Source organism: Podarcis muralis, chromosome 9, assembly GCF_964188315.1.
Source record: "Podarcis muralis chromosome 9, rPodMur119.hap1.1, whole genome shotgun sequence".
NCBI classification, from domain to species: domain Eukaryota; kingdom Metazoa; phylum Chordata; class Lepidosauria; order Squamata; family Lacertidae; genus Podarcis; species Podarcis muralis.
In genome coordinates, this window is record NC_135663.1 from 24,578,088 (window position 1) to 24,603,722 (window position 25,635).

Genomic DNA, 25,635 nt, shown 5'->3' on the forward strand with positions numbered 1-25,635 from the left:
CACCTACTATTCATAATCGATAGATTCCCTGAACAGGATTTACTCTGAAATTTGTCACCCTACAGGTAGCAATGCAATAGCAAATTATGATTTCTCTTTTTTATAGGTAAGAGATGTTTCAGATAATCCATTAATATTGTGCAAACACAAAACAGGTTTTTAAAGAGGCAGCAAAAGGACTTGAGGCAAATATTTTTTAACAATAGCTAAGGTAACTTTATTTCTGTTAACATTCATGCATGTTAAAATACTTTGCCCTTCCATCTTGTTCAGTAACAGGGTATACAATATTGTTTACACTGTGTTATTTCCATGAGCTATGTTTTTATTTTACTCAAAGGAGTACCTTAAATGTAAAACCCACATCCTCTGCCTTAAACATTCTGGCTGCAATCCAGAGAATCTCATGTGCAGAAGTGGTTTGTGTTCACACTTATGCATGCAAGGATCTGCTCCATAGAACATATGGCCATTTTATCTGTGGCAGCACTGATCACCTGTTGAGAGGAGAGAATGGAATGAAAGCGCCTGGATTCAGTTCCCCCCTCCCTCAAACAGGTGATCAGCTGTGTGTATGATGCAGAAACACCATTTATGCATCTATACCCCATTAGAGCATCTTTTAACATGTGCAAGATACAATCCAGAGGTAATTCTCACAGCGTGTTGTCCATGTTCCTATGGAGTGGTTGAATACAATCTTCTGCTGCTGAGATAAATAGTTCACAACTAACTAGAATGTGAACTGGTCTTATTCTTACTACTTCCAGAAATAATTCCTAATATACTGCTATGTACCACCCCAATATCTGAGCAGTGAGAGACTCTAGGAGTGGAGACTGTGGTGTCTGTAGGATATATGGTTTTAGTCACACCTATATACCACCTGGCTTGCCAATCAGAAGGTCAGCGATTCGAATCCCCATGACGGGGTGAGCTCCCATTGTTCGGTCCCTGCTCCTGCCAACCTAGCAGTTTGAAAGCATGGCAAAGTGCAAGTAGATAAATAGGTACCACTCTGGTGGAAAGGTAAACAGTGTTTCCGTGCACTGTTCTGGTTTGCCGGAAGCAGCTTAGTCATGCTGGCCACATGACCCAGAAGCTGTCTGCGGACAAACGCTGACTCCCTCGGCCAGTAAAGCAAGATGAGCGCCGCAACCGCAGAGTCTTTCCATGACTGAACTTAACTGTCAGGGGTCCCTTTACCTTTACCTATATACCACCTGAGCATATGATGGAAGTGCTCAAAGTATTAAAAGATTTTGCTTCTCCCTTACATTTCCAGAGAAGTTCCCAAGTCACAGCCTGGGATCCAGCACAGAGCAAAACATGTCTCCAGCTTCCAGCTGACCCACAGCTGAGCACAATTTGCATGAACAGCCTCCATCCATGCCCCCCCTATTCCCCCTTCTACCCATTATTCTCAGGCCTTTCCTGAAGGTCCACCAGCTATGTCTGTTCAACTGGCTCTGAAGGATGCTTAGCCTAAGTTGCAAATGAACCACAAACTAGGCCAGAAGCATTACAGACCAACTCAGAAATGTTAGAGAGCCACTAACAAAATAATCATAAATTGGGTAGTATTCCACTAAGATTCACACATAGTCTCAATGAAGTTAATGAACATGGCTATCTTAGGTCCATTCATTTCAATAGGCTTACTCTGAGTAAAATTTAGTTTTTTCCAATGATGTGATGTCAGAGCTGTCCAAGTTATGTCAATAAAGTAGATCAGATTCAGGTTTCTTAAATCTAGTCATCAGCCATAACAAACATTTAATATAAATTAAATTTCTCTAACAGATGACAACATGTCCCCTTAAAAATTGTTGTTCCTCCTTTAACAAATGTTAAAGTGAAATGAATGTATGCAAATCTTAATAAAATTATATAACATATAAATACTTAATGTGTGAAATTTCCCTGACAAGACACAACATTCTCACCTTTTCTCCTCAGCATTTTCTGCTCCTATCAGTTACTACAGATAGAAAATGTGCAGTCTTTTACTGTTGCATATTTACCCTGTCCACCCAGTAAATAAATTACAGATGAATGGTTGGACCTCTCCACATCTCTCACCAAAATTTGTCCCAAGTAATGTTTTCTCAGAACAGACAACAATCAATATATAATCACATGTATGAGGTCTTCAACTCAGTTTAAACCACAAGAACAGGTACGTTCAGAATATGGGATATTTCTGAACCTTTCTTAAGACAGCTGAGAGCATCAGATTTAACTGGGCTTTAGTAAAAGCTATCATGTCTCTCTGTTTCTGCAAATTCTTAAAATAACAAGGTAGTACAACAGGAATGTAAGGGAAATTCTCACACAATGGGCCTATTTTAGAAACTGATACAGTTGCTCTGTCCAAGGGATATATCAGACAATATCTGTTTCAAAAGCTTTTGGTAAAAACTATCTCAGAACTTAGTTCAGAAAAGCCTGAACTAAGAGATGAAACAAACCCCTTCCAAGAGTAAGTGTTCATTTCCTCAAAGGCTACTGTAAGAGGGCAGCAAGGCTTACGAAATATCATTTTTAGGCAAATGCCACTATTTGTATTGTTGTTATGATCAACATAGCTCTACATAAATCAATGGGACAAGTAACAGCAATGATTGTGTGACTTCATTCTGAATAACATCCAAAGGGTGTAAATTCCCAGAGATCCACACCTGGAGCCCATGCAGAAGTTGAAGAATAAGTTTGCCATTGTACAGTTCCAATGCTGGTACATCCCTTGTTCTATATAAATACAAACAAAAGCAAAACCCTATTCTGTTTTTGCCATTTCCTGCTTTTTAAGATGTTGTGTCCAGCTTCCTATCTGAAAAAAATACCTCCCCAAAACCTGAAAAAATGTACTTGATATATCCACTCCATTTAACTTCCAGATATGTTTGCAAGATCTTTTCTGAGAAACAACCTCTTTGGTCTTGATTGATTGATTGATTGATTGATTGCAAGATTGTAATTACTGAAGGATGAAAGGTATCATAAACTAGGGTTGGGGAACCTAATCTGATTACTGTATTTTACCCCTTGCAGGCTAAATATGATGTGTGAGAGGGGTCAGGAGATAATCATCAGGATTTCCAAGCACCATACAGGGATTGCAAGGAACCCTGCACAGTGCTTTGAAGTGCGACTTATAAGCAGTTTTGAAGTCACCATCTATCAGGTGGTAGAGACTTCTAGTCTGAGTTCTGGAGGGATTAGCTGTGCAACTGAGTTCCCCATGGAGAACTGAGTCATGCAGCTGATCCAGCCACATGTCTACCTGCCTCACACCTGACATTAGGTGTGGGGCAAGTGGATGTGAGGAAAACCACTTCATGGCCAAATTGAGATTTGTGGCAAGCCAGATTTGGCCCGCAGGCGAGAGGTTCCCATTCCTGTCATAAACCAAATCTGAGTTGAAGACATCAGTACTGTGGCACCTCCATATAGAATCATATAATTGTAGAGTTGGAAGGGACCCCAAGGGTTATCTAGTCAACCTCCTGCAATGCAGGAATCTCAGCTAAAGCATCCATGACAGATAGCCATCCAACTTTTGTTTAAAAGCCTCCAAGGAAGGAGAGTCCACAACCTCCCAAGAGAGATTTGAAATATTTTTTATCACCTATTTTGGTGATAAAAAATACTGAGTATAGCTGAGCAAATTAGCTGAAGAAGTGAGTCTGAACCCTGCATAGTGGGCATCTCACTAGAAGATAACATCATAGTGGACTTGTTTTTTTTAATATGGAAAACAGTTTAATCTGGTTAGAAACAAAAACTAGTAGAATCATTAGTTTTAATTCCATCACACTTCGGGCTCACAAAAAAAGTAGCCATCTTGTCATAACAATTTGGTTTCACGGTCCAACTTTATCGTGGTCCCACAAACACTTATCAGCAGAGAAATGTGCTGAATCATGAGAAGTGATACAGAAAGTCTTGGTTGTGGAATGACCACATTGTTGTGCTTCTTGGAATATTATTTTCTCTGTTGTCTGTTATGAGAGCTCTGAAACTTAAGTGGTGTGGTTTTGACTTTATTGAATTTGGCTATGATTTAAGAAAAGCATTAGACTAGAAGCTACAGAATGCCAAGGATTAAAACTGCAAATGCTCTTAAAAGTTCATGGTGGTTCTACAGCAAAGCTTCCATTTCTCTCTCTCAGTACTGCTTCCTCTACTTCCACTTGAGTAACTCTAAAGAACATAAGAACAGCCTGCTGGATCATGCCAATGACCCATCCAGCCCAGTATCCTTGTTCTCACAATGGCCAGCCAGATGTCTGCGGGAGACCAGCAAGCGGGATGTAAACACAAGAACACCCTCCTTTCCTGTGGTTTCAAGCAACTAATATTCAGAAGCATTGCGGCCTCAGACTGTGGAGGCAGAACATAGCCATTATGGCTAGGAGCCATTGACAAACCTCTCCTCCATCAATTTGCCAAATCAAATTTTAAAACCATCTAAGTTGGTGGCCATCACTGCCCCCTGTGAAGTATCAAAAGAGTCTTCAATGGAGTTGCTTTATACTGAGTCAGACCCACTGGTCTATCTAGCTCAGTATTGTCTACACTGACAGCAGCTCTCCAGGGTTTCAGGCAGGATATATTCTCAGCCTGAATTGGGGGACTGAACCTGGGACCTTCTGCATACAAAACAGATGTTCTGCCACTGAGCTATGGTCCTCCACCAGACACCTCAGCAACCAGTAATCAATAGGTGGCCAGCTAGGAACCACCCAGTGGACCACAATCTTCATTTAGTCACCTCTTTTAGGTTGATAGCTAAATGTCAATGTGATATTGGGCTGTGTGTGAATAAAAGAAGCTTGTTTACAAGTTAACACCTCACCAAGTCCTTGACAGGCCCAGTTACTTGACCCTATGGAAGGGGTTAACCCATTTGGTTGCTCCCTGCCATTATACAAACCACTTGTTCACTTAATCTTAAACATATATACCTATTTCCCTTTGTCAGATACTGGAAAGTATGCTGATAGGATTCAATAGAAGGAGGAAGTTCAATTGACTAGGGTATAGTATTATTGTTAATATATATTCATGGCAGTCACCAGAAATGACTGCATTGAAATTCAGGAAGCAGAACAATAAATCAACCAGCCACAAAGCTGTACGAGAGAGAAAGAGAGACAGAATGAACCCCACACATACAACCAGTCTGAAAGGAATAAAACGTCTGCCTTAGAATTTATAATAGAAGAAGTTGAGACTATGTAAAAAAAAAATTTTTTTTTATCAAAGTACTCTGTCCCACCTTTCCACAGAAGACCAGTGTTTATTACAATGTCAAACTCTGCTAAGCTTGGAAAGTGAGCAACAGCTATAAACGGATTTATAACTTCACACCTTTCATTCTGCACTGAAGATTAAAGGGACCATGAAGCGAAGTGGGGGGGAAATGGGCAGGGGGGAGAGTGAACCAAATAGAGGCTGCCGAATTTCTCAGTCAGCCCCACTTATCAGGTCACAGCCATGGAAAAAGATTGCTTCCCTTTTTTTTTAAGGGTATCCTTGTGATGATATCTTTATTACTGAGCATTTTCTTCAATAGGTATGAATGTTTGACTGAGCTGCGTTGAGGGAGCCTGTTGGGCACGGGAAGCTTGATGCTAATCACAAGACTCAACCATATGGAAGCAATTAAAGCAGCCCAGAACTGGAAGGAAAATAGGAGCAGAGAAGAGGAGGAGGAGGCTTAAAAAGACGTCTGATCAAGTCAAATGGAATTTAAGGCTTTTAAGATTGCCGGGATGAGGGAAGAATGCGCCTTTCCTAACACAATGCAAAATTAAACATAGGAAAACAGCACCTCCTGCAAGTGGAAGCAATTAAATCCTTTGTGAGATCTTAACGTTTTCTTTACCGTCATATGCTTTCACTTACTCACTTTAGGTAAGCTGGAGTTCACAAAAGAATATTTAATTATTTTAGCCTAAATTTGAAAAGCTGAGCTTTCATGTCACCAATTCTCTGGTTCCCATCCCAGTGGCGCAAGGAGATTCGCCTTCGGATCTGATGATCGACATCAGTTCTGTTTAGACTGTCATGAGCCCTTCAGTGCTGTTGAGATCAGGCTTAGGTTGGCAGGTTCTGATTCAGGAGGAATAGAGGGGAGGACTGCATTGTAGGAACCTGGGTTGGAGTGGGGGAATCTCCCCTCCTCCCTGACTTCAGCTGCCTTGGAGGAGGGAGCAGGGGTGCTGACTCTGCCCCCTGCCCTTCCTGCAAAGCAGAGTTCCTCACTGGAGGCTGGGAGGGCTTTCAACAGATGAGGAGGCAAGGCTGAGCAAGAGGCAGTTGAGGCTGAACAGGAGTATCATTGCCTAGAACCAGATGCCACCTTTGCAGACCCACCCACCTTGACAAAGCACATGCATGCAACCTCCACATTCCCACAAGGCAGGAGTGTCTAGCAACTGAGTGGGCCACGAAAATCTCAGTAGGGTGGTCAGGAAACTTCTTGTTGCATCTTTGTCGCTTCTGGCCAGTTCTGAACTCCTCTCCCTGCTCCTGAATTCTTGAATTGTGACTCCTGAGGTCTTTGTCAGCTGCCGCACCTGTACCAGCACTTGCCTGAATAATAATCTCTTTCTTACTTTCAGGAGCCCCCATATGCATGGTTTGGGTGGGAGCCAGGACACAGATGCTGGAATAATGTTTCAACTACAAGGGAGTTTACAATTGTGTAAATGCAAAACAGGGTCCTCCATGTTAAATACACTTCCCGGCTTCAAATTCACAGCACAGAGGCAAGGTTCAAGCAGAGTATAAAATATATTTTGCCTTCTTCTACTGTCAGGGATTGACTAGGTGATGAGGAGTGGTGAGAGGCAGCAGTGGCATAGCGTGGGTTGTCAGCACCCGGGGCAAGGCAAGTAATTTGCGCCCCCTAACCCGTGGATTTTAGCACTCGAGTCTGTTCCACTAGATTAGTTAAAGAAACCCTTACCCCCTAAGCACATGTATTGTTTGTTATGAAAATACTGATGTAATTAAAGTGAGAGAGAGTGAGTGAGCCAGGTAGGGGCAGAGAGCTGCGAGTGCAAGCGCCCCCCCCCCAGATGTTGCGCCCGGTGCGGCCGGCCCCCCTGCACCCCCCACGCTACGCCACCGAGAGGCAGCAGTCAGAGAATCCCCAAGGGAAACCTCAGAGGAGGAAGGCTCAGAGTCTGGAAACTGGTGGTGGGACAAAGGGGAGAGATCAGAAGGAGAAAGGGGGAGGTACCAGATGAGGCAGAGGCAGCAGGGTTTAGTGAGCAGAAAGAACATGTGCTAGAGAGCAATTCAGACTCCAAGGCAGAAGCAGAGGAGAGGGGAAATACAGGGAGGAGAATAATACAGGGAGCCTGCCTCTCCTAATGTGACAAGCTCCTCTCTACCCTTGTCTCTAAGGACACAAAGAGTGATGCATAGAGCAGAACAGAGATTAGAGATGCCCATATGCAGTTTGAAACTGCTGGGAAAACATCCCCCAGAGAATGAGCCTTAGAGGGGATTGAAGGTGGGGACCTGCCATCAGTCTTGGCAACTGATAGGGGCAAGACTTACTGGGAAGTCTGCCTCTTGCTTACTGGCCTGCGCCTGACTCCTGCCCTGACACCTACATCCATGTGTCATTTCTAGATGAAGCTTCTTGTATCTACCAACTGTGCACCAAACAAAGGCACATACAACACATTCGGGTAGGGTTGCCATATTTCAAAAAGTAAAAACGCCACAAAAATGGGTAGACAGCATTCCCAGTGACTTCCCAACAGCTATGGAACTGCTCCATGTCAAAGGTCTATCGTGCCTTTTTATTTGACCTCTAACTTTTAGGAGCTTGGTTAAGAAGCTTCCATCTGCATCCCCTGATGGCACCCAGCAGCTCAAGATTCTTAAGCACTCATGAGCAATTGCTAGCCCTTAGAGAAGGTGGAGGAAACCTGAGAAAGGATAAGATGTTCCCAGTGGGATCCATGGAAGGACTTTGGGGTAGAACATGCTGGCTGTGATGTAACCTGACTCAAAGGAAGCCTGGCAGGGAAGGAAGAGCTGTACTAGCAGCTAGGGGGAAACTCCATATGGGTGCACTTTGCTAGCAGGATTGCTCCCAAAGAGCTTGGATATCAGTGACATTTTAACTGCTTTAATCAGATGTTAACTCAATTATCTTATATTTCTGTTTTCAAAAGAATGTACCTTTACATACTCCAAAGTTTCAAGGTAGAAGAGATTAAGGCTGTTATAAAACAACCAATAAACTATATAATAAACTATATCACTTTTACACACACACACACACACACACACACACACACACACACACACACCCTCTTATCTTTGTAAAGTTGGGAAAATAATAAGAAACAAACATTAGATCAAAGAACAGATAAATAAGTTGCTCACTTGCAACCAGCTTTCCAATTTTGCTAGAGAAACCAGTTCTGAGGTGACAAGGGGAGATATATTGTGGCTTACATATGGAGGTGAAGATGGAATTATTGGCTGGAAAAAGCTAAAATAAAATGGGTGCATAACAATGTTAATGGAAATATGGCATTTCAACGAATGTCTTGGATGAAGGAGCTGATGGTGTCAATATTGAACTGGAAGATAGTTCATAGGAGGAATTGCAAAAGCTTTCGAGGTTAGGATACAAATTGAAAAAATGGCACTGGTAAAATGGGAATACTGAATATTACATGTTAGAAAGGAGAAGAAAGTGAATACACATCTAAGGATCTAGGAATGATAACAATGACAAATCTCAAGTTGAATCTTGTTCAAGGCCCCCCAAAAGAGAGGGGGGAGGGAGGGAGGGGAGGGAGTGTTCGTGTGTGATTTGTAATTTTGTAATTAATAACCATAACATAATATGATTAACAAAAGAGATTTTAGTGTCATACAACTGAACATCAGTTAGGTCTCAGCTAGAAATCTATGTCCACGTACAAACTGGAGAACGTAATTGCTCATCAAGCAGAGACAATGTATTAAAGTTAACTATACAAATATTTGGATTGCATAACTTTATTCACCAGGTAATTAAGAAACTTTAAAAAAGAAGATGGAATGAACCTTTGATTAGAAAATCTAAGGACGAGTGCAAACTCACTGCTTTTTCATAGTAATGGCCTTGGGTTGCCTCCACGTACAGCCCCTCACGCAGCTGTAAGCTTGCTGTGTTGTAAGTTCATGAGATCCAGTACAATATATGGATCGCATGAAGATACACTGCAGCCACTGAGCCAGCCTCTCAGTTTTTCCTCATATGCAAAATGTTAAGAGCTGAACATGGATAGTAAAACTTGAAGTAGAGTTGAAAGAGAGTACCATACAGCATGATAATTGCTCCCTTCTCCATTGTGGGATCCTTTTGCATTACCAGACTGAAATATTACTGTCCCTCTATCTGCTATCAATGTTTCTCTGCACAAATGTTTTCCAGGTTTCTTTCCACAGTTTTTAATTTTAAGATTCTGTGCAATTTTCCAGATGTATTTATTGATTGCTTTTTCCAAAGCTGAACCCTTATTATTTCCTGCCTATACTGAGACATAAGCCCTTGTTATTTTAAATAACTCATTGTTCTCGCTGATTTTAAGATAAGCTCCTGGTGACTAGGTTCTGTTTATTCAACATCTACAAGTCAGATCATGAGGAACCTTTACTAAGAAAAAGTTTGCACTGAAGGCTCTCCTCTTTCAGTGCCCATGCTGAAAGGAGTGGTGGTTGATGGGTTCCTGAGAAAACCCTCAATTGTGAGAATAAATTATCAGAATGTTTTGCTGCTGCTTGGGAGATCCCAGCCAACCAGGAATCACACAATGAACAGGATGACAACACTGTAGATAGGATGGCAAAGACACTACAAAGCCAACCAGATTGGACTAGACATTACCAAGCATAAATAATTCAGAGACAATTGAGAACGAGGGCAATGCTTTTTGGACGGGTCTCGTGGAGGATCCCAGTCAATTGGGACTGAAACTACACAATGCTTGTAGCTAATTACTTTCTTCCTTTCTATTGCAATCACCAAAAGAAAAATGCCTTATGTGATTTTCAATGATACAAAAATACTAATATTCGTAAGGAATGGGGCTTTGGGGCTAAATGATACTATCAGATAGAGCTTGTACTTGTCTACTATAACAGCACTCATTTGCAGTGCTGTCATATTCTTAAGAGAAACTTGCATCCTTGGGATATCTCAAAGCTATTTGAAGATTTAGATCAATGAGCAACTAACAGACCTGTAGCCAAAATTATTCTGGAATTCCATTGGCCCATGATTCCAAGCAAAGGAAGTCTGGGTACACTGCCCAATACTGCCTCCAGCTTTTTCCCCTGAAATTCCAAAATAGAGTCTATGGGATTTTTGCTGGTATCCAGAATGCCCAGCAAGTATTCTGTTTTAATTTTCAGCAGATCATCTATTCCAGGGCTGGATAACCTGTTCTGCAGGTGAAGAACCAACCAAATCTAAATGGTACTGAATTGAAGCCATACTGGCAATGGAGCAATTGGAAGCACAATCTACGGCTCAAAGTTGTTTCTCTGCAGCCATGGCTACATCTGTCCTATACCTGACATCACATGACATCAGGTGAGTGGAGGAAACAACTTCACGGTTTAAATTAGGAACCCTCACCATATGTGGTGGACATGCCCAGAGATTAAAATATTCTGGGATATGATCCATGAAGAGATAAAAAAATTGATAAAGGCCTCACACAATAAGAGGGCAGAAGCCTACCTATTAGGAATTTTGGACAAAGATATCCCAAAGGACAAAACTGACGTATTTTTATACGCAACAACAGAGAGTTTTGATAGCCAGCCATTGGAAAGGAAATAACATTCCAACAAAAAGAGACTGGTTGGGAAAACTTTGTGAGTATCTGGAATTAGCTAAATAGACAGATTTAATAAGGAGGAAACCCAAAACTATGGTCATGAAACAGTGGGAATGTCTAAATGAATATTTACAAAACCAGGGCTCAACTACCAAAATTTGGCTGTGTTTAGATTAATCTTGTGAGTAGTATAAAGAATAGAAAGCAAGATATCAAGGAAGCCTATAGGAAGGATATGAAGAACAGAGGTTATGGTGAATGAAATATAAAAGACATGTGGTGTAAACGGTGATAGTCTTTTAAAATATTTTAATCAAGATCGATATCTGTAGGATGGAAATACATAATTGTATGCAAGTACAGATTCGAAATTGTTGTTTGTGGTTTTCCATTTTTAACTTTTCTTCTTTTTCTTATATGCCTTTTTCTTCTTTTTTTGAACATTGTTTTACAGATGTGTAAATAACTATATGCATGTGTATATGTAAAAACTTTGTCTTCTTTATCTTTTTTCTTTCCTTTCCTTTGGTTATTTGTATCTTTTTCTTTTTTGCATTTGGTTACTTGTATCTATTTCTTTTTTGTATTTAATAAAATTTAATTATTATTATTTTTTTAAAAAAGGAACCCTCGCTGGTCTCATATGGTCCACAGGTCAGATGTTCTTCATAAATGTTCTATAATTAAAGTTACTATTATCTATTCTTTGTATCCAGATACAACAACCAAAGATAAAATGGTAGGGGTAAGTAAGCGATGAGAGAGATGAGAGCACATCTGTAACAGTACATAAAGAGAGGAATTAGATCAGGCTAATTTCATACACATACCATTTCAAGAAGGGCATTTGGAAAGGACTGGAAAGGGGATGAAAAAGAAAGAGATGAAGATTTAACAACTTCAACACTCGTTTAACTGAGAAGAGATCAATCAAGTTCTATCACACTAGTGACAGAGAAGTTTCTAAGCTTATTTTCACTTATCCCAAGATAGAAATCGCTTGACTTTAATGCTCAATTTAACCTCCTCTTCAAAGTATGCACAGCAACAGAATTTCAGACTTTTGCCTGCTCATGCCCACACTGATATCCTGGCTCCTAAGGGAGCAGGTGGAAAGAGCCAGTGTTGCTGGCACCATGGCCCTTGTTCAGTTAAGAAAAAAAAGTCATTAGTTATTGACGAGGGCTTTAAACAGGTGATATTCATTCTCCATATGCTCAGGAAAGTGCCATCAGTATCCATATGATTATGACTATAGGAAATCTTTACTTAATGTACTAGCACCACCAAATAATGCTAGTGCCACAAGAAATCTCCTCTGATTTGAAACATTTATTTGCCCTGAATTTACTCAATGGCACTAGGTAAGACGGATGAAGGGTGGTATACAAATAAAATAAAATATCCTAGAAATGACACTATACTCAGCACTGCCTTGTGGTTGTAGTCTTTCTGCAAGCAATATACTTTTCCACTACTGTATTTTTTTGCATTTTAGTGTATTAAGACAAACAGGATGTATTGTTCTCCTGTGCACCAAACTGCAGCAACTTCCCTTTGTATAGTTTCCTACTTCAGAGAATATTTTTGTTCCCTGAAGTTAACATTTATATCACTTATGAACTCTGCTATGACTTTATATTCTTTTAAGAATGTTTTTTAAAAAAACAAAACCAAAAACCAGAAATGGTTTCCTCTTGCAATATCCACAAATACCACTATAAAATTTGATTGTAAAAGAGGTGATGGTTTGCATCCCCAAGTCATAACTGGTCTGGAGGCGAATAGTAGCAGTAAAATATTGATATGAAGCAATAGCATTGTAAAATATTTCCCAAGAGACAGAATTTCTGAGATGGTAATATAAAACGCAACCAAAGCGTAGGATTCCCCTACCCCCACCCCACTTCCCATGTCCATGCGACAATTTGTTTTCATTGGAAATACCAATAATTGAGATGCTGGTCTGAAGTATTTGGTTGTCAAAATATCACCTATAGAATATGATGACATTTTGAACTTTTCAAAGGAATATGTGGTTTTAAAATTACTCTTGAGGACCTGCCATTCCTTTCTTTCCACCCACCCTCATAAGCTCACAAGCCTGCAAATTTATCACCTACTTGTGTTGCAGCCTCAAACACAATATAAGTGAAATGTAAATCTACAAATGCTGGGTGCAATCCAGCTAAAGTTAAGCATTTTGAAACCCTAGTTGGTTTCCATTGGAAAGTTAAGTACATCCCACAGTCTTGTGAGAATTTCAAGGACCTATGCCATATAGTACGGTTTAATTTATAAATGTGAGATGCTGGGATTCAACCTTCCCTAGAAATTATGCCAATGTCCTGTACAGAAGCCCATGGCATTCCATACATATTTATATACATTATACCATTTATGTGGCAAGAAACTCCTAAAGTCTATTACCACAATGGTTTGAGTATAATATGTATTATTCTGCTTCATTATATGATGCCAAATGATACAATCTGCCACAAATGTTTGCAAAAGCAAACTAAGGGCTTATCCACACTTCCCCTTCCTTTGTGCATTCCAGGCACAGCCTGCATGTTAAACGCTTCATGTCCAAGTGCTCTTTTTTGTTTTAAGCTCCAGAGATGTCCCCATGAAAACCCTCTCCTTAAAACAGAATTGGAGCAGTCTGCAAACTGGAAAACCCGAATTGCTGTTTGTTGCACTTCAGCCTTAAAGAGAGGATTTCCACACAAAAACCCTGCCCAACAAAAACCCTGAAGGGCTGTTGCATCCAGACATTACTGTGTCAGGACTGGAGGTCACCAAACCAGATGCCTGAGTTCTTGGCCAGCTCTCAGACAAGCAGAAAATATGGTAAGCTAGGCAGGAATTTGAGCTGCTGAAGTGAACAGCTACATGCATTTTTATTCATTACTACTATATGTATTTTTGTGCTTTTATACTGCAAACCACCCTGTGATTCCTGGATGAAGGGGAGTATAGAAATTTAACAAATAATAATATAATAAATGTCAGACTACTCCGAAAGAGAAGGAAGCACATGGAAGAACCTGTCCAGATCAAGGCCTTATCAAGAGCCAGGAAGAGGTGGAGCCTCCAGCTCCCAGTGTGACCTAGTTCATTGCTGAAGCAACAACTCTCTTCCCAAGTTTCAGCCTTCCTGAACTGCAGAAATGGACATTAATCACCATGAGAACAAAGGCTTAGCTGAAACAGTCGGTCTTTTATTCAACAGCATCAGTTATGGAGAAAGAACTTTCTGACCGTAAGACCTGTTCAGCATTGGAACGGTCTCCCTTGGGAGGTTGTGGACTCTCCTTCATTGGAGGTTTTTAAGCAGAGGTTGGATGGCCATCTGTCATGGATGCTTTAGCTGAGATTCCTGCATTGCAGACTGTTGAACTAGATGAACCTTGGGGTCCCTTCCAACTCTACAATTCTATGATTCTAAGTTCTGGCCAACAGAGAGGGAAAACCATCTTCCTACTGGGCTCCAATGCTGCTGAGCAGGCATGGAGGTGATGAGTATCTTTGCCTTCACACTGAATAGTACCTGCAGAGGGATAAGGAAGAAATAGGAATAATAGTGAGTAACGGCTAGCAGCTGCAACCCCCCCCCCACAAAAAACCAAAAATACTTTCATTGAGGGGTGCATGAAGAAGTGAGAGAGGGTGCTATCATCCAGGTCAGCCTCTGCCAACCTGTGACCCTCCAGATGTTGTTGGACTAGATCATTCCAGACCATTGGCCATGCTGCTTGGGCTCATGGGAGTTTTATCTGGAGGACCCCAGGCTGAGGAAGGTTGATTAAGGGCTTTCTGCTCCAACACATTGCAATCTAGTTTTCCATTGGCAGTCCTTTATATGGGTGTTTCATAAGCTGGGAGAGATAGTGGGTGGAAGCCATTAGAAAGCTTTCATCAGCAGAACAGAAAGAGAAGGCTTTTTCAGCTATTCCCTCTCTCTCCTGCACTTTCTAAATGTTATCCAAGAGGTTCCCAAACCCTCTGCAGCAGATTGGAGAGGGCATGGGAAAATAGCCAAGAATGAATTCCCTCCTCATTCTGCTGACAGAGGATTTCTATCAGTGACACGACACCATTCAACTCAACCTCAATTTGACCAAGACAATAATCATCCATTAAATAATGGTTTTGGCAATGGATGCCTATTTCTTTTCCTTCATGTTCCTTGACTCCAATTCTGCAAAGACAAACATGTTTTTGGCCAGCAGTGGCAACAGTAGAAAACAGAGAGCTTTGCATTCACTGAGTTGACTGTGCTTCCCATTGCCTTCACTGGTACATGCTGGAATCTTATTTGAATTCAGGAGGTTGTTGACCCCATTATTGAAAACTGTGTTTTCTGCATAGCTTACCATGTTCAGTGAGAGAAGACTGCATAGTTAATGCACACTTTCTCCAGAACTGCACATTGATGTGTTTGGTAACTCTGCTCTGCATCTCCTTTGTTTGGGGATAGAGGAGGTGTAGATGTCACAAACTGAAGCATGGATTCCCCCTTCTGATAATTTTTCCTGTCTTGCTTACCTCTGTGAAGTGCTTTATCCTTGCAGAAGTGCAGCTGAGATCCCTGGTGGGTGCTGAGGTCAGAAGTCCTGTGGCAGGAAGCCTGTAAGGATTCTGAGATGATGTGTTATTCAGCTGCCCGGCTTTTGTTTTTTATTCTCCCTGGTGACTGGTTGGCGGGCTGTTTGTGCAAAGTGCTCCTTCCTCAAGGTTATACCGGACAGACATAAAGGCAGAGTGCCCTCATGTCACAGATCTTGAAATATGTGAGCAATGGAGCTGTGGACTCTGGCTGCAGCTTTGGTACTTCTGGTAGTGTGCTGTGGAATTGGCTCCTGAGTTAACTGGAATTCTCCACTGTGGTAGGAGTTGCAAGGAAGGGATGCAGCCATCTGATTCCACAGGAGTGTTTTCACTTGCAACTTCTCTTAGAGGTGTAAAAATAGGCCATTGCTAGGAGCATAGGATCCCTACAACTGCTACTCCTTTGCCTCTGTACCCCAATGATAACCATTTTTATCCCCTGCACTGTAATAGCCTCGTGCTGGCAAAAGGCCGTTGCTGCACTAGTGTTTGGTTTGGTCTTTCACAAGCAGAAATGCTGAGTTCTGCTGGTACACAAGGTCTGGGTGCAATTAAATCCTGTTCAGCAAGTGAATGGTATGGCATAAGATTGTTCTATCATCTATCTATCTATCTATCTATCTATCTATCTATCTATCATCTATCTATCATCTATCTATCTATCATCTATCTATCTATCATCTATCTATCTATCTATCATCTATCCAGTGGTGTAGCGTGGGTTGCCAGCACCCGGGGCAAGGCAAGTAATTTGCGCCCCCTAACCCGTGGATTTGCGCCCCCTAACCCGTGGATTTGCGCCCCCTAACCTGTGGATTTGCCCTAATCCTAGATGTTGCGCCCGGTGCGGCCGGCCCCCCTGCACCCCCCACGCTACGCCACTGCATCTATCTATCTATCATCTATCTATCTATCATCTATCTATCTATCTATCTATCTATCTATCTATCTATCTATCATCTATCTATCTATCTATCTATCTATCATCTATCTATCTATCATCTATCTATCGATCATCTATCTATCTATCATCTATCTGTTTCCGCTGTTGTCAAGTGTTCAAAATTTTAATTCCTTACACCTCTGCTTTATTGAGTTGAATTATGTTCATGAATGGAGGGAATTTTGCTGTACAAAGTTTTCACTGTGGCAAACTGCTATTTATTATTGCTAATGTTTTGTTCTATTGTTGCATATTTTTTCTTCTTTTAATGTATATTATTTCATTACATCTGCTAACTAGCATAGGCAAGGTGGTATATAAAAACACATAAATAACAATGGCTGTGTGAATTAGTACAGAAACTGTTTTGATGAGGTAAATTGGGTGATTTCAAATACTGGACAAGGAAATTCTTAAAGCTTTTTGACACAATTTTTAGATAAAGCATTTGCATTAAATAAGCTCAAATGCCATTCATTCACAATGTATCCTCAGCATAAAAATGAAGGGCTAGGGGGTGGAGAAGGTACGTACAGAGAAACCTAATCCTTTTCAAGAAACAAAAAAACCATATCATTTAAAGACTTTGGCAAAAATTCCACAGTACTGTTTTGCTTTTTCACTGCCAGCAGTTTAACAGAAACAGGAGATTTCATGGAAAATATTATAGTTTGAAATATATATACCATTTTATTGTACCAAAATAGTGAAAAACTAAACAAAAGCCTAAATCCAGAACTACAATTCAATGGTTTTAATTATTTATTGTAAAGTTGCTTTGCTTTAAAGGGACAGTTGTCAGGGAAACAGTGTAACAAAAAAGATTAAAGATGAAAATGGACACTGAAGTTTCCTTTACATGTTCAAATTTCATTCTCTATATGTGTTGAACAGATATAGGAAACACTCCATAAAAACAAGACTAGGAAAGAAACAATTGTCAATGGAAGAATTAAGTTTCTGCTCTACCATCCTGTTGCCCTGTTTTCAACAAATATTAGCACACGAATTTGTCTTGTATCAGTTGGTCTATCTCACACAGTACATCAGGGAAGAAGGAAGGAAGGTTGCGGTCCAGAACTACAATCAATGCACAATTATTGTGCATTTATTATTTTTATTCCTGTCACTGGATTTTGGTTCCTACTCCCACCCCTTAAATACCTGGAGCCACTAGACAGGTATTTCTTCAGGCATTCTCCATAGCCTTACAAACACTTAATTTGCTCTCTGTAAGGCTGAATGTGGGATTGAGGGTATTTCTGCAGTCCTATATCATAATATTCCTTTTGGATACAACTAGGGGCAGAGGGAGAGAGGGAAAGAGACATAGAGACATACACACTGAGACACAGGAAGAAGAGAACTCAGTTACCCTAGCCCCTTTTAAAAGCTGGATAAATATATGCTCCCTTGTAGGATATGGTGAGCACACTTAAACTACAATCAATGCATGACATCAATTGCATGAGATATGAAACTGATTAGCAGATGTGACAAACTCCTATATTTTGATGTAGACCAGCCACACCATCCAGAACAGATGCAGGGAACATTTATATGGTCTTTTAAATGTGCTTATGGAAGGGGGTTGCTGCTTTGCTTTTGTTTTATTATGTATTTTGTGTTCTCATTGTGAATTTTTACATTGTGAACTGTCTTGTGATCTTCAACTGAAGGGCAGTCTACAAAGAAGAAGAAGAAGAAGAAGAAGAAGAAGAAGAAGAAGAAGAAGAGGAGGAGGAGGAGGAGGAGGAGGAGGAGGAGGAGGAGGAGGAGGAGGAGGAGAATTTCCACTGGCATTGGAATGGTTGTGTTACTAGCATAGGAAAAAGCTAAAGGTAAAGGATCCCTGACAGCTAAGTCCAGTCAAAGGCAACTATGGGGTGTGGTACTCGTCTTGCTCCAGGCTGAGGAAGCCAGCGTTTCTCCAAAGACAACTTTCCAGGTCATGTGGCCAGCATGACTAAACCATTTCTGGTGCAACGGAATGCTGTGACAGAAGACAGAGCGCACGGAAATGCTGTTGACCTTCCCGCCACAGCGGTGCCTATCTATGTATCTATTTGCACTGGCGTGCTTTCGAACTGCTAGGTTGGCAGAAGCTGGGACAGGGCAATGGGATCTCACCCCATTGCGTGGATTCCTATGTTCATTATAATACTTCTGTTAAGGTTAGAGAACTCCCATTGTGTGAAAGAACCAACATGCTCCTTTTATTTGTTTGTTTTAAAGAAAAGAAAAACCCAAAGTAGGCATTGATAGTTAACAAATAAATATCCTTTCTCAAAGAAAATCATACAAGTGTTTAGATGGTAATAATTAAAAACCTGAACTCAAGCGCCTCCACTATGTCATCATAGTGGACTAACATTTGCCCTCTATGTGAGCCACACAACATTACTGAACCCAATGGAATGCACAAGTCCCGCTAAGTGCTTGAATGTGGCTACAGTTCTCAAAATTTATTAGCTGGTGAAGGAAACTCTGCTAGCCAAAGCCATGATTCAAGAAAGTTGTTAACGTGAGTCAAACCTCATACGAGAACTTCAGTTTTATTTTAACAAAAGCCTGATGTGGTTTTGATCACTGCCTGCTACTCCTCCATTCTCCTTCTGGTAACCCCTCAACACCCCCCTCCCCTGCCCTGTAACTTCCATACAATTTATTCCCCAGTGCTTTTCTTTTACATGTCTGACCCAGGACGTTCTCTCTCTTTTTGGATGAATTCACATTTATTTAATTATGCTCCAAGTTGGGCTATTCTTAAACAAAGCAGACATCAGTCCCGGGCTTGCATATAATTAATCAAAGTGGCCAATGTTATCCTAAGTAACTGAAGGCTTCCTGGATTACAGCAGCATTATTAGCATGTGATTAATAAGCAGTTAATGCAAACCAGCTCCCGCAACACATTTGTTAAGATATTTTATCTAACTTCAAAGTTCTGCGACAAAGTTCCAAGCCATAGTTAAGAGACCTGCTTTATTTAGTAATACATTGTTAAAAGCACCATCTGGTCAAACAGCTGATAGAACTCAAGCATATGGGGGCCCCCAGTTGTTTCTTCTGGGAAATATATGTGGCCTACTGTATTGTGTAATGATAGCAATTTTAAACTAACCAGACCAAACTTGCAATATCACTTTTGTTCCATGTGGTCCATAGCTATTGCAATAAAGGAAGATGATGGCGATGAGACTAAAATTACAAGTAATAAGCTAATAGCAAACTCAGGGGCTGACTTACTGCAACTTTGTAGCCAATGCAGGGTTACTGAGAAGCAAGAGGAGAGGAAACTTGCAAGGAAACCCACCCCCCACCACAAAAAGATCCATCTCCCACAAAGCGGCCTTTGACCCAAATAGGGAATACTGAGCATACTTAGAGGCCACAGTGTCTGCTGGAGGCCAGAGGTGAGCAGAATGGGAAGGAACATCATGAAAGAAGGCACAGCTGTCTGGCATACTCAACAGGAACAATATGCACTGCTACATTTTGCTGTAAGTTCTGCTAGTATGCATAATAATTTAAGATTAACACTTACTTGAGGACCAGGTTGACCCTGCAAAGGAAAGGAAAGGAGTTAGAAAAGGTCTAAACTTGGTTTCTTCCCCATCCCTCCCCCCAGGCCCACAAGTCATTGAGCACCAGGTGAAATGCAGCCTCTATAAATACAAAAACTCCACAGCTGAAAGCTCATAGCCTAAAGACACTTGGTTAGAATGCCAATTAGCGAATTAGTTAAAAGTAACAGATCCAGAATGGGAGTGACAGAATTATTTGAAGAAGGAATTTCATTTAAGAAGCTTCTTAAGTTCTTACAGCGTCTAGTTAGTTAGGTGCAAGCCAGAAGCAAATTTGGTGTATAATGTGAGATGAAGAAGCTGCGCAATTTTATTTTCAAAATGGGCTGCTAATGACTTATGTAAAATTAATGTGTCCAACAGACAAAGTTGGAAGAAAAACAGCCATTTCCAACTACAGTACTTGTGATTCCCACTGCATGCATGCTACAATCCTTAAACCACAATACTCCTGAGGTAGGGTCACTAGCTAATAATGGATTTTGGTACGACTGCTTGAGAGGAGGCCCTAAATGAAGAATCTGATAAATACAGGGTTGGATCCAGAATTAAGTGTGAATAATGAAACTGGTGAAAGCTGACTTCCCTGCTTTTCTCCACCATACAGCAGCCTCCCCACTGAAAATGCTTTACTGAGTGTCAAGTGGGAGAATGGACTGTGCCAAACGGGGAGAGCTTTTTTTGTGCCGTATGTGCAAGGAGAAAGAGTGGGGGTTCTTGAAAGTCAAGTGAAGGCACCTTCAATGAGAAGTCACAGAGAGAGAGAGAAATAAAAAGCTGTACTCCATCACTTGGCCTGCCAATGGTGAAACGGCAGAGCAATGGATTTGTCAGTGGTTCAGCCAGCAGATCTCCCTTCCCACCCCAAAGCATAAAGCTAACTCTGCTAGATTTTTAAACAGCCCCGCTACCTCTTCAATTGTACCCATAGGACACCACAATATTTAAAACTTGCAAAACTGCTCATAGAATGTCAACCCATCCTCAAATGACTCCATACTGTTTCTGTATGTATTTATACATACATGCCTGTTTGCATTCAAGGCCTATAATGAGGATACATTTCAGTGTTCTGCATTGCAGACTTTCCCTGCTTGAGAACTTTGTTCCCTCGGCTCCCTCGGCCAATAAAGCGAGATGAGCGCCGCAACCCCAGAGTCGGTCACGACTGGACCTAATGGTCAGGGGTCCCTTTACCTTTTAAGGAGTCTCAAAGCGGCTCACAATCTCCTTTCCCTTCCTCCCCCACAACAAACCAGAGCAGTGCATGGAAATGCCGTTTGCCTTCCCGCCAGAGCGGTACCTATTTATCTACTTGCACTTGGACATGCTTTCGAACTGCACTAGAATTATTAAACTTTTTTTAAAGGAACTTACAATAAAAGAAACTGTGTATTATGTTACACACACACACAAAAAATGGAAAAATATCTATAACAGTTGAATCAGATACCCTACTACGTAATTTGGTCTCGCATTCTTGTATAAAGCAGCCCTTTCCATTTCAAACATACTTTCATTACACACTCCCTATTTCATCCATAATGCTCATGTTAGTTTACTTAAGACAGCTGTATCCCTTAATTCTACATACCATTCTCTTAATTTAGGTATTTGCTGAGTCCTCCAATATCTGACATAAATTAAATCTGGCTGTTTTAATCAGGGCTGTTCCAAGACATTTTTGCTGCCTGAGGCAACGAGATGGCAGCCTCCACCATCCCATGTACAAAAACCAACAACTGGTAATGGGATGTAGTCTTCCATGGCACCTGAGGGCTAGCTTAGGGAGTAAAATATGATCTGCATGGGTCAAATAGCTCTGTATGCCCTCTACCCCTTTGCTGCCTGCAGGGCTGCCTCACTTATCTACGGTCATATGGAACAAAGCCCCTTTTAATCACTATCAATATTGTTACCAATAATACTATGGTTTCTAACCCCAGTCTTCCAAAATATTATTTTTTGCTTTCTGAATTTGCCTCCATAAATTTATTGTGTAACTACAGGACCACCAACAATGGACTACTTTATCAAACCGAATTCCCACTACTGTGGGTATTGTTTTAATTCATGAATTGTTGCAGCCTTAATTCTTACTGGGAGTCCAATTTCATTTACCAATTGAAATTTATTTAAACTAAATCTGACTTCTGAAAGTCCTGCTGGATTTTTACTGTCTTGCACAGAATCACAACTGCTGGCCAAACATTTTGATAACTGTGAGACAGGGACAAAAACCGGCTTCTGGTCTCGGACTTGTAGTGCCTCACCAGGACAAAATGGCAGCTTTGCCAAGTAAGATGAATTAGGCAGACACAAAGATGCAGAAGTTTAAATTCTATAGTTGCATGAAATAGTAGCCCTTTTTCTTTTACAGCTCATTATATGGTTGCTATATTATTTAATAGGTGACAGTAAAATCCAAATTTAGCAAAGTGCAACGTTCTGTTTTAAGACATTTCCATTGCTTAAGAGACAGAAAAGGAGATGGAAGAGGGGTCTCTCTTGCATGCACACACGCAGGTAGAAACACACAATTTTAGATCATTTAAAAAAACCTGATAGTTAATTTTCATTACTTTCATATATGTTCTATTAATTTTCTCAGGCCAAAGAATTACATAAAAGCATACTGCTCTATACTTTATTGCACCATGACATCCCTCAAAAACATACACATTGCAACCCTAGCCAAGAGAGAAATTATATATGCCCAGTGCTACAAATAGATGCCTGGATTTCCACACCATAGATTATTAAAATATATACTGGCAAATGTTTCTATTAGGAAAGGTGGGAGGGAGGGAGGGAGCATAGCTGTCAAGTGTCCCTTATTTGAAGGGACAGTCCCTTATTCCAGCACCATGTCCCGCTGCTGTCCCTTATTGATGGATGTCCCTTAAATGTCCCTTAAATGATGTCCCTTAAATTTCAAAGGAAGCAGCTCCTCTCCCTGCCGGCCAGGGAGGAAGGAGGCTCCAACTGTGTTGCTTGGCTGTGTTGCTCACCCAATAAGAAGTCTAAGAATGGGGAGTGGAGCTTGCATGCCTTGTGTGTGGCTAGTTAATGCAAGCTGAAGGGTTTTTTTGAATGCTGGACGCCATTTTGTTGCACGTGCTGCTGCAAACTTTGCAGTGCAAAGTTGAGGCTGCATAGGCCTTGTGGTGCATGTGATTCAGATTCTATTCAGTTGAACCTCTGGTTACAAAGTTGGTTGGACACTGTTCTCAAAGCTAGCAGCATGAGTTTGACCAGACTGCAGGAGGACAGGAAGACTGGAGTGCCTGGAACAGGTGAGGCTGCAGGTCCCTTATTTTGGCTGCTCGTCCCTTATTTTCAAGGCTGCTAGTCCCTTATTTTCAAATCTGTAAGTTGACAGCTATGGGAGGGAGGGAGGGAGGGAGGGAGAGAGAATTTTGTAAGAGCTCAGAAGGCATTTTGCTGAGACCAGAATATAGATATTGTTATAAGTTTAAAGGGGGAGTAGGCTGCAAGACAAGACTCTTCTAATGCCTACCCCCACCTTTCTAATTCCTGGATCCAGCATGGATTCAATTGCTGGAATAGCTAGGCAAGCCTGGTAATGGCCCGCTAAGTATGGTTTGTTAAGGTGACAAAGGGAGTGGCTCTGTGCCACAGGGCAAATGGGTGGGCCTCCTGTATGTCTCTTGGAAAGAGAGAAGGCCAGAGTTGAAAGTTGAGTTATGTGAGCTAGAAGGGAGAAGAAAAAGTCGTGAGCTTGGAAGTGAGAGGGAGTCAGAGCAATGTTTGAAAAAGCTATGGAAGAAGCAAGACCCCTTTGGGGTACTGATGCTGTGAACCCCTCCACTGCAGGCTCAGGTTGTATATTTGTGTGAATAAGCCATATATCATAAAGACACAACAGTCTCTGTTGGGCCTCATTCCAAAAGGAAACACTGGTTAAGTGTCTAGGACACTCAGAGATTGGGGTGGCATGCAACACTATGAAACAGTTGCAATGAACAGAGAGCAGAGAGCATCCCATGGCCAGTTTGGATATGGAAAACCCTTTCTTCGGTTCAGAATACATGGAATATGGTAAGATATTTTCAAGTCAATACTGCTATACGTGGCACATAGCTGCAAAAAATGTGCAGTCATTTTATTAAAAATAGCATAACAGACTTATTGTAAGTGGACACTACAGTACTGGACATATTTCCTGTTCCTGGAATACAAATCATAAGATCAAATAATTATTTTCCTCTGTTAGTCTTCTACTAATAAAAAGATTTGATCTTCTGGTAAGTTGTCAAATGGGAAACATTCTAGGAATCCAGGCATATCATCATTCTCTCAATTCCTGATGCGCTACATAGCCAAAATGTCATCATCCACACAGAAGTGGGAGGTATCAAGAAGCAGTATTTCATGTTAGAAATGTGGTGAATATCCAGTTTACCCTGGTACATCTAGCATTGCAAGTCTGAGCAGTACTCATGGCATCCACTAAGAGGGCTGCAGCTATCTGACAGGCAATATTCTAAGTTATTAATATTGCAACTTTTGTGGACTATAGCAACCCATTTACCCATAACTCAAAGGATGAAGGTTTGAAAATAGGATTGCAATCTGATTAATGGAGGAGAACATTAAATGCACCTTTGGTGTCAGTACTCTGAAGTGTTCTTTAGAAAGTGTCCCCCCCCCCCCGGCACACCAGGCTCCATAAATTTTCATTGATTCCCATCACATGGTGAATAACAAAAAAAAAAATCAACCAAATAAGGGAAAATCACTTCTAGAGCTTCAGTAATTATTTTGCCTTTTACTGATATAATAAATTTTACACAGAAGGACCCAGTTCCACAAACATTCTGGCACTGAATAACGCCATTTACTGGACTTTTAACACGTGGCTGAATATTTAATTCCTTGAGGAAGAAAGCCTTTGACTAACTGAATATATATAAAATTCCAGTTCCTATATCATATAGCACCTATAGGAAACAAATACAATAATTTGCCATGTAATTGACTATTTGAGGTTGTGGGTAATGGATAATAATGGATAATTCCAAGTTAGGGGGCTGTAGCAGAGATGGGAAAACTTTGGCCCTCCAGATGTTATATGAAACCTGCAGCCCAGGCAATGATCAGAGGTGGTGGGAATTACGGTACAGTTTAACAACATCTGAAGTGCCACTGGTTTCCAAAGATTTAGGACCCAAGGCCAGGGAGCAGTAATATACCGAAGCCTGTTTACTGGTATCTTTCTATTATGAACTGCATTTTGAATAAAAGGTGGTGTTTCAATTTAACATACAGTAATAATAAAAAATTAAAATTATTTATTTATGTTTATTTTATTTGTTAGATTTATATACCACCCTCCATCTCTGAGCAGTTCACAGGATAAAAGACAAGTAAATAGTTAAAACAAAAACATTGAAACAATAACCCCTCCATAAACTATAAACACAAGTTAATATCTAAAACAAAAACAGCAACCCCCTTATAAACCATAAAACTCTTTTGAATGGCTATTCTCAAGTGAATTTGGTTATATAAAAAGGAAAAGACAGAGGTACTAAAAGCAAGTCAATTTGATAAAAGTTCCGTAATTTTGACTACAAATAGTAAATTGTAAGTTGAC

General features: G+C 40.8%; 1 protein-coding gene across 1 annotated transcript in view; it reads right to left on the bottom strand.

The window, feature by feature from the left end:
* Positions 1 to 25,635, bottom strand: part of COL25A1 (collagen type XXV alpha 1 chain) — a 297,431-nt gene that overhangs the window by 103,530 nt on the left and 168,266 nt on the right. The window contains exon 5 of the mRNA XM_028743095.2: positions 19,976 to 19,993. Coding sequence (XP_028598928.2) covers positions 19,976 to 19,993 — 18 coding nt within the window. The remainder of the gene's footprint in view (positions 1 to 19,975; positions 19,994 to 25,635) is intronic.